We start from the raw sequence: 10,285 nt of genomic DNA, 5'->3' as shown, positions 1-10,285 counted from the left end.
CTCATATAGTTCAGGAGTTTATACATTCAAGTTGCTGAGAGAGTTTTTCACACACAACTATAAATGTAATTCAAGTATTATGAGAGAGTCCTCTTTACTGCTTATCAACATTGTCCAAAGAGCTGATTGCTAAGACCACATGCAACCACCTTATACCACTGGTCTGAGGGTAGGAGCCAGCTCTCTTAGAGTATAAGATTATAAAATTAGGGAGCATAGAAAATATAAAAATTTCTTCTCCTTGTACATCAGTTCCTGTGCACTCATTCCCCTGAGCATACAGATTCCCTGAACATGGCCAGTGACAGAGGGCACTAAAGTAATAACCACTGCCTTCAGTATTGCTTCGTATGGAGCCTGGTGGTTCCCTGTAATCCTTTCTCTGAGATCCTCAGGTGTCTGACTTTGAAGGTGGGTAAAAGCTGTGAGAGACATCCAGGGAGAAAGAAGGGGAAAGAAGTCAACCAAATGCCTCCTGCTTTACAGCGAAAGCTAATGTTCACTCCAATTGAAAAATGATCAGAGATTTTGGTTGCCAAAGCCACAATGCCTCAAATGAGAAAGAGTTTTAGAAATGATTTGACTTGAAAGCCAAGACATATCTGAGCAGCTCCAAATTTAAATCCAGAAGTAACTAGTCACTGTGATGATCTGTTTATCTTTCCAAGCAGTGGGCTCCAACTCCCAGCCCATCTGTCTGTTGTCCTTAAGAGTACCACAGCTAAATTATGATTTGAAGGGAGAGATGAATGGAGAACAAGAGTATTGGACTGATGACAGGCAGCCTGCTCAATACACCAGTAATTGTGCCATTGATAAGGGACCAGTCCTTCAAATACGTTTATAAAAAGAGAAAATCTGTCAGTGATATGACTTTTATCCTGAGACAATATGATTAACATTATTATTTCTAACCTTGGTGGTAAAAATCATTGCAATGACAGAAATCTGTGGAATGGTGTTTATTTGCATCTACCGGGGTCACCCAAGATTCTTTAAGGTGGGAGTGGGATCTAATGAGAATGCAGTGTAGGAAAAAAATTGCATTATGAGGCAAGAAATCATGACCTGATTAAGACCTGATTGGTGGTATGACATGCGTGACTTTGATCTGTTTATCGTAAAGGGATTCTATTACTCAATTCATGGGTGTCTGAAGCCAGTACCACACTTTAAGTATAATAACACAGCACTTTGCATGTATAAATCATTAATGAATACTTGTGATATGACATTTGATCCAAGGAGGCCACAGAGCTTCCTGATAAGAGTTACTGCCCCAGGGATCCTTCTAACACACCTTATAATTTAGAAGGGATTTACAGATTTATTTTTTTTTACCATTCTATTAGAGAAGGAAACAAGTAGCAGGTAAACAACTCCAGATAGGAAATCTGTCTGTAGGGAAGGGCAGATCTCAAGGTATGTGAGGCACTTTCCCTGATGAGCTTGTTCTGTGGGCTGTCAGCTACACCTTCTGACACAACAACCCAAGAATGAATTATGCAGGAGAGGAAAAAACTTTGTCATCCTTTGTGGCTGCAACTTTTCACCCTCATACTGATGGATAGACCCTTTAATCAGAATCAGTGCCCAAACAAGCATCCTGGGGGGCAACCAAAGCTTGTGTTCAGAATGATGCTATCCATCAGAAAGGGCGAGGAAGGCCAGAAAGATCTTTTTCTTAAAATAAAAACAAAAACAAACAAGCAAACAAAAAAACACTGAAGTACCATTTTCTGTCTAGACAACACACTGATGTAGAAGCAATTACAATGTAGCAGCCTCTTCAGTCTCACGGCAAGTCTCAAATCCTTCCTTCTCTCACCTGAAGAAGTCTACTTGCCTTGGGATCACTGGGTGTAAATTTTTACTATGAATCTGGAGCAGACATATGGCGCTAGCTATGCAGGTAAATGCTTTAATTAGTATTCTCTTAGTAGAACTGAGGAAATAATTTTTCACCGAGATGGACAAGCTGGTGAAAGACAAACAGAGAGAAGCAATAAGTCAGAGAATTTGTATAAAATGCAAATTATGCAGTAACGACAGGAACAGACACAGAAGTTGTGGCAGCAGGCTAATGCTCAGGAAAGTGGGTGGTTTGTGTTGGTGGTTTAAAAAAAACAACACACCATATTCCAGCTTTATTTTGTTGCCTGGTGCTGCTGCACTACATAGTCATAAGAATTTAGAGTAGATGAAGATCTGCTCCAGAATTTTTATAAAAGGTTACTGTTATGACACACAAAACTACTTTTTAATGAAAAATGTAATAACCTTGGTTTGAAGCTATTAAATGCTGTCTGCTTATGGAGTAACCATGACTCTCAAATTTAAAGTGATGTTATTATCCAAGTGACATATCTGTTTAAATTTTGTCATATACTTGGAATATTTACATACTATATGCACTTTGTATGTCTCAACCATTAATGAATATTTGAGACTAACTTTGAAGTTCTAACTTTAAAGAAGCCAAAGAAGAAGCTTCAATATTGTTATACAGCCCTAGGGATCTGTAGACAGACACACCTCACTGGCTTCTAAACGTATAATAGAGGTAAATGAAAGATCAAGATGATGATATTGCTAGGTAGAAAATTTTATTTTAAGTGAAATACACTTTTAAAAATGAAATTATATTTTATAAAAACATTTCCATCAATCAGGTAATTGATCACCTATTACACCTCAAAGATCACCATTGGATAAATTCCCAATTAATTTGTTTTTGTTTCTCAGTTGCAGTAAAATATGTTTTGGGGATGATATTGGGCTTGACTCATGCTCTAATGAAGACAGAGAAGTAAGTACTGAACTCAGAATAATAATCATAAAAAAACAAAACTGGATGTGATGTTTTGTAGGAACACTGATAAATATATAATTTGATCCCTTCATAGTCAAATTCTTGTTTTGCTGTAGTCATGATGCATTAGGCATGATTTTAATGAACAAAATTAAAACATTTCTCAGAAATGTTTCATGCAATGGAGAAAAAAAATCAAGCTTCAGACTTTGTTCATTTTTCTTCATTTGGTTAGCCAAAATTACCAACTCAAATTATTTGAATCTAATATAAGTAATTGTTTAGTACACCACCTCAATGTAGCACTTGGTTTTCTATGTTTTGGTATGGTAATAAATCAACAGAAAGTATGTGTCCAAGCAATTACATGGATGCCATTTTCTCATGATGTCAATTGATTTAATGTCTTTCCTATAGGAGTGGTGTCTGAATATTTAAGTGGATGTTCTGCATACAAAATTGTTATTCAAGTACATGAAATCTTAGTGTATTACATCCATAACTAGATAAGGAAAACAACTGTTTCAATAACCCATATCCAACATCAGATGAGAAATGCTCTGTAGAGTAATTTTGGATTACTTTAAAAAATGAGCTAATTTGCTGTGCTAAATCCCTAAATCAGTGTCTCTTAAGGTGCAATACTTTATCCTTTGAGTTTCATCTCAAATATTTAATGAGTTGTTTTTTTTTTTTCTTGTACTTTCATGGTCTCTACTGCTGCCAGTACATGGATGATTCAAAGTCCTGTTGTGAGAACAGTTTTGTCTGTACTTCACAGGTGCCTGGACTGTCTGATGATGCACAATGGACTGTGATTGATATCTTGAATGTGCAATTCAGTCTCTGCCCTGAAGAAACTGCTGAACTGTGTAATTCATTGTCCTTGAATGGTTCGAACAAGAGTCCAAAAGCCTGAAAGTTTTTGGTCTCAGCTTATTGAGACAATTCTCACTCTGACTGATATCAGGAAAGGATTCAGAAATCTAACTACTAGTGGATTCTTTTTCTGACTACACCCCAAAATATGAGATTTCCTCCAAGAATTCATTGGTTTACTGTTGGAAGTCAGAAAAAAAAAGGGAAACATACTCCTTAAGATGTTTTACAGAAATTAAAGGATTGAAGTTTTAAGTTGCCTTGGAGAATACATTATAAACCACAATATGATTTATGAAATAAAATAGTTAATTTGACAAAAAAAAAAAAAAAAAAGTTCATATTACACAGAGGATGTGTTGTAGTTATGATTTACTAAAAAAAAAATAATTCACTGTAAAATATATATCAAAGCCATATACAAACTTGATTTCTACAACAAATCTAAGAACTACAGAAAAATACCTGGAAAATATTTTCTGCAGATGATGTAAATTTTCTCATTGTATAGCTGCTTAGGATGAGTCTGGCATCATTCTAACTTAAAATGGCCCCAAAACAAGTAGGTGACTAAACTAACAGAGAGAGGAGGAAAAGACCAGTGCTTTTCAAGCAGAGTGCCATAAATGGCCAAATTACATTAATAAAGTATACAGTAATCGAAATTCATTTGATCTGCAATTATGATGCAAAAGACAAAGATCTAAGGTAGAAGAGACATACCATTAGCAAGGAATTGCACTGGGAGCATTGCAAACACCAACCCCAAAGACTGTGTCACTAGCACTGACTGCTTTGCATTCAAGACGAACTTGTTGGTACACAAATTACAAATGCATTGGGTGCCTCTGGGCCTGGGGCAGCCTGGAAGAGTATAAAAGCCCATCCAACATTAAGCTCCCTCATCCACTTCTCTTGCCTTCTCCTCCTTGGTGAAAAAGGTGAGCTGCAAGAGCCTTCTCCTCACTCCCCTCATTCTCTTCTTCTCCTCTTGGCCTTCTGACCCTGACTGAGTCTGCCTCCATGTAGCTTTGATGTGGGCCTTGCTCCTCACTCCATCATTGTTCTGCTTGTCACTGAGAGAGGAGGTGGGAGAAGGACTTAGGCTGTCTTTGCAGGGGTCCTTGAGCACCCAGGCCCCCAATCCCCTCTCTGTCATTGTGCACCCCATGCTCCCCAGACTATGCCTTCTGTCTTGGCCAGCAGGCTGTCAGGCTACTGCTGACATGCTGCATGTGCTTTCCCTGCTCTCTCTTCCAGGTGCGCCTCCATCCCACAGCCATGTCGTGCTACGATCTGTGCCGTCCCTGTGGGCCAACCCCACTTGCCAACAGCTGCAACGAGCCCTGTGTCCGGCAGTGCCAGGACTCCCGTGTGGTGATTGAACCATCTCCCGTGGTGGTGACCCTGCCCGGCCCCATCCTCAGCTCCTTCCCCCAGAACACCGCTGTGGGATCCACCACCTCAGCTGCCGTTGGCAGCATACTGAGTGCTGAGGGAGTGCCCATCTCCTCTGGAGGTTTTGGCCTCTCTGGCTTTGGTGGCCGCTACTATGGCAGGAGGTGCCTGCCCTGCTAAAGCCCATGAGGACGTCCAGTGAGAGCATCGACCACGAAGCCCGAAGCCAGGTGCTGGACTGAAGACGGAGCTGCTGGCCAGAGTTTCCAGATGGGCTGAGCACCCTCGTGGCCTCCTGCAGAGCAGAGAGGGAAGCCAGGGTGCCAGCCTGCGCTGTCTGGAAACATGGCCAGCAGATATCTTCTTCTCCCACTTTCTTCATTGCATGACAAGTCCTTGTTTTCTGCTGCTGTTCTGTGCCATTGGTTCATCTGGAAGCAAGTCAAGAGTGTCCTGTTTGTTCTTCCTCTTCCCATGTGAGGGAGGAAGACATGCAACCCATTGTGTTGAAGTGGGATCTGACTGCCAGCTCTCCTTGTGGCAGCTAGGACTGGATCCCTTCCTCCATGTGCTGCTTTGATTCCTTCTTCAGACTCATTAAAGTTTATGCTGCATTATAATCTGTGTCTCCTCATATTCCTTCCCTATTGGGATTCCCAGCCATTCTCTGTAGAGAATGGGCATGTCCTGAATTGTAATATTCTGGTTAGCCACCACATCATCTCTCTGTGCCTACACTAATGTTTCTGAATCACTCAATGAGTCCAGCAGAGCCGCAGTCACTGTTTCTGTGTCTGCAACACCGTTCTCCAGCAGCATTCAAGTGAGGGATTTTGGCAAGTCCCTGTCTGACCCTCTCCTACCACAGCAAGGAGAGGAAGAAATCATCCTGGATGCATCTGTTGTGCTTTTCTACTGTTCTGCCCCAACCTGCAAGAGCACCAGCATCAGGGAGGAAAGTAGCATGGTTTGTGTGTGGTTGTTGTGTCCAACTACAACAGGCTCTGGTGATTGCTCTTGCCATGGGGGATGCAGGGGATAATGAGCTCCATAGCCCTACTTCCCATATGCTCTAATCCTCAACAGGAGATTTTTTTGTCTGTGTCACGCACTCCTGCTTGAGGCATAGTGCAGGGCACCTCTCACGCTATCCCCTATGCTGGGAAAATCCTACAACACTTTACACCATAGCTAAAGGCCTGCCTTCCCTGACTGATTGCTTTTTCAGGCAAAGTCCTGAGTCTTGCTGTATGGGAAGACCCTCAATAAACACCCTCTTTGGGAATATTTGGGAATATTTTGTTAATATTCCTGAGTCACCCTGAGCTGACAGTGGGAGCATAGTGCTGTGAAGAGCTGATACCGGAGAGGGAAGGCAACAACTGCAGCAGGTGATCAGGGAACGTAGGGAACTGCAGGGAACTGGAGCTTTTGGGCAGAGTAGCATTCTGAAGACCGACTTCTGGGTAGTACTGGCCAGTGGGAAACCACATGTGTGTGTTTGCTGAGATGCATGGGGAGAGGAAATTGAGGGAAACGATTGTTGTGCTTTGTGCTGTGCTGGTGCGGCCTCACATTGAGTACTGTGTTGAGTTTTGGCTGCCACAGTATAAGAAGGTTATAAAACTATTAGAGTGCCCAAAGGAGGGCTACAAGTTGGTGAAAGGTCTCGAGGGAAAGACATATGACCAGTTTTCTCAGTCACCTGTGTTTTTCAGCCTAGAGATTAGGAGACTGAGGGGAGGCTTCCTTGCGGCCTACAGCTTCTTCACGAGGGAAATTAAAGGTAGGCCCTGTTCACTTCTCTGTGGTGACAGTGGCAGGACCTGAGGAAATGGCATGGATCTGCAACAAGGGAGGTTCAGGCTGGATGTTAGGAAAAGCTTCTTCACTCTGAGAAGGCAGTCAGCACCGGAACAGGCTCCTCCTGGGAGTGGTCATGGCACTGAGGCTGCCGGCATTCAGGAAGCATTTGGAAACCACCCTCAGAAATACATTCTGATTGCTTGGTGGTCCTGTGTGGAGATAGAAGTTGTACTTGATGATCCTTGTGGGTCCCTTCTAACTCAGGATATTCTAGGATTCTATGAAGCAGAGGTCGTGATGCATACTTTCCTCTATAGACATCCTGCTGTCATTCTCAGGCCGTGCCAGCTTGTGATGAGTTTTCGTGTTGCATGGAAAGTTTTCCAAGCATTTTGCAGTGGAGGTTATTGAATTAGCACACAGTTTGAAAGCAGAAGTTGCAGGAAGCCTTGAGGAGGAGGAAGGAGGAGTTGTGAAGCCACTACATCACTGCACTGACCTTTGGTAGTGTGAGGGGTGTAGACTTAGCATGTGTTGGAAAGGGGTGTCTCTCCTCAAACGTCCTTCTTCTGTTGACTGGGGACTTCAGGAGGCTGCCCAGCAAAGGAGGGAAGGGTAAAGAACATGTGAATTTCTCCTGTGTGAGATTGCAGACAATCTAAAAGCCAACAGCTTATCCAACCTGACTCGCATGTTCAGACCTAACATAGAATTATTTATTATGTGAAGCATTGGCGATGGCCACTCCCATCATAGAAAGCTGTTTTTAAGTCATACCTTGTGTTTTAGTATGGGAAGGAAATGTGAGTTAAGCATTTTTGAAATCGTCAAAGTAAGGCTCTTTAGGATATGTGGCTGTCATCAAATACTGTAGCTGAATACCCCTCATCACTACTGTATCATTTTCATGTGCTGATGCATCATTTCCAATGGAAATATTTTGGTCTATAATTCTGTCCATTTAAAGGAGTGTGCATGGCCAAATAGGCATGTCATGAAAAGGGTGTATTAATTGGAACAAAAAATAGTGTCCCCATTTACTTTGACTTCACAGTTTTGCATAGAAGATGAGCTTGTTGTGAAACAGATTCAAGCCCAAAAGGTGTCTCTGCGCCTGGGGCAGTCTGGAACAGTATAAAAACCCATCCAACAACAGGCTCCCTCATCCACTTCTCTTGCCTCCTCCTCCTTGGTGAACAAGGTGAGCTGCAAGTGCCTTCTCCGTACTCCCCTCTTCCTCTTCTCCCCTTGGCCTTCTGGCCTCCACCGAGGCTCTGGCTCCGTGTAGGTTTGGTGTGGGCCTTGCTCCTTGACTCTGCTCCCTCTGTTGCTGTTCTGCTTGTCACTGAGTGTGTTTGCAGAGGCCCTAGGACCCCTCTCTATCCTCATCGACTGTGTCCCTGTTCCCCAGACTATGCCTTCTGTCTTGGCCAGCAGGCTGTCAGGCTGCTGCTGACATGCTGCATGTGCTTTCCCTGCTCTCTCTTCCAGGTGCGCCTCCATCCCGCAGCCATGTCGTGTTACGATCTGTGCCGTCCCTGTGGGCCAACCCCACTTGCCAACAGCTGCAACGAGCCCTGTGTCCGGCAGTGCCAGGACTCCCGTGTGGTGATTGAACCATCTCCCGTGGTAGTGACCCTGCCTGGCCCCATCCTCAGCTCCTTCCCCCAGAACACCGCTGTGGGATCCACCACCTCAGCTGCCGTTGGCAGCATACTGAGTGCTGAGGGAGTGCCCATCTCCTCTGGAGGTTTTGGCCTCTCTGGCTTTGGTGGCCGCTACTATGGCAGGAGGTGCCTGCCCTGCTAAAGCCCATGAGGAAGTCCAGTGAGCACATTGACCAGGAAGCTCGAAGCCAGTTGCCGAACTGAAGATGGAGCTGCTGGCCAGAGTTTCCAGATGGGCTGAGCACCCTCGTGGCCTTCTGCAGAGCAGAGAGGGAAGCCAGGGTGCCAGCCTGCGCTGTCTGGAAACATGGCCAGCAGACATCTTCTTCTTCTTCCACTTTCTTCTGTGCATCATGAGCCGTTGTTGTCTCCTGCTGTCCTATGCCATGGGTTCATCTGGAAGCAAGTCAGAAGTGTCCTATTTCTTCTGCCTCTCGCCATGTGAGGGAGGAAGACATGCAACCCATTGTGTTGAAGGAGGGTCTGACTGGCAGCTGTCCTTGTGGCAGCATGTACCGGATTCTTTCCACCATGTGCTGCTTTGATTCCTTCTTCAGACTCATTAAAGTTTACACTGCATTGTAATCTGTGTGTCGTCATGTTCCTTTTCTTTATGGATGCCCAGTGAAGCTGTTCAGGGAGAAATGTGATGTCTTGGAGTGGAAAAGCATGGGTGAATATGGCCCTAATATGGACCTCCTTCATGTCTGGAGTAGTTAGCTAGCCTGAAGAAAGATGGTCATTAGTGGAGATATGGAGAGGTGGAAGGGTGTCTGGTGTTTTAAAGCTAAAATGAGAGTGTCCAATATGTAACCCAAGAGATTTGTCACCAACATGGGAGGTTTGCTGCTGTCTTCCAATTTATGAGGCAAACCTTTCAATTTCTGGAAGGTATGTTTGTGAAGGCCAGTGCCCAACTGGATGAAGCTCTGATGTTATATTACAGCTCTAAATATTTTGTTCTGCCCATCTCTCCCCATGCATATCTGCCAAAGCCTCAGATTTTAAAGAGCCCTGAAGAAGGTAAAGGGAGAAGTGGAAGCTAGGGCAGTCTATTAGAGGATGATGTGAGCTCCTATTTTTGGGTTTAAGTCCCTCCCTCCTCTGCTCTTTTTCTCTGTTGGCAATCCCTTGCTCCATGCCCTCCAGTCCTCACTGAGGTTGAGTAGGAAGCTTCTCTTTTGCTCTACCCTCTGGAGGACAATATAATTTTGCACCAGATGGGTATATTCTCTTAAAGACAGAAACCACCCAAAAGATCCATGCATCTGTCCTTGATGGGAGACCCTCTAAAATGCACTTTGCTCTATGTTTTTAAGGCATCCTGTTCCATCTCCAGAATACAGGAGTTGTTAAAAGATACAACTGGGGATAGAAGTCAACATCCTCAGTACGCCGTCTGAGAGTAGTGTGTTACAAGATGCTTGAGGTCTTGTATAGACCCTCCGTATGTGATTCTGCATTGGGGACTATGGAGAGATGATAGAAAAATGCATTTTTGCATGCAATGTCTTTCTTGTGGAGAGTTTTTAATGGAAGCAGCATGTATGGGAAACTGGTGCCCCGTATAGTTTAAAGATGATTAAAATTCCTTTGTGTATGGAGATCCTTATTTTCCGTGCAGCAATGCTGTGTTGCAGTCACACTGTGGATTTATTCTGCATGCAGATTTGCCTAGATGAACATGCCCTGTCACCTTAAAAGCTCCTTTCATCTTCTTAAA

General features: G+C 43.7%; 2 protein-coding genes across 2 annotated transcripts; both read left to right on the top strand.

Moving 5' to 3' along the window:
- Positions 1–4,487: 4,487 nt before the first annotated feature.
- LOC119713828 (feather beta keratin) lies at positions 4,488–5,709 on the top strand (the record flags this gene model as incomplete). The annotated part of the gene is made up of 3 exons (XM_072028167.1): positions 4,488–4,623; positions 4,775–4,779; positions 4,952–5,709. Coding segments are annotated over 3 exons (459 nt in total), but the record flags the coding sequence as incomplete, so codon positions are not given.
- LOC119713844 (feather beta keratin) lies at positions 5,275–9,147 on the top strand. Its single transcript, XM_072027856.1, is given in 4 exon segments — positions 5,275–5,319; positions 7,950–7,989; positions 7,992–8,107; positions 8,387–9,147. Coding segments are annotated over 4 exon segments (519 nt in total). The 3' UTR covers positions 8,705–9,147.
- Positions 9,148–10,285: the final 1,138 nt, after the last annotated feature.

This window comes from Anas platyrhynchos, chromosome 26 (assembly GCF_047663525.1).
Source record: "Anas platyrhynchos isolate ZD024472 breed Pekin duck chromosome 26, IASCAAS_PekinDuck_T2T, whole genome shotgun sequence".
Lineage (NCBI taxonomy): Eukaryota > Metazoa > Chordata > Aves > Anseriformes > Anatidae > Anas > Anas platyrhynchos.
The sequence above is the reverse complement of the archived record's forward strand: the minus strand, read 5'-3'. Positions and strand labels throughout refer to the sequence as shown.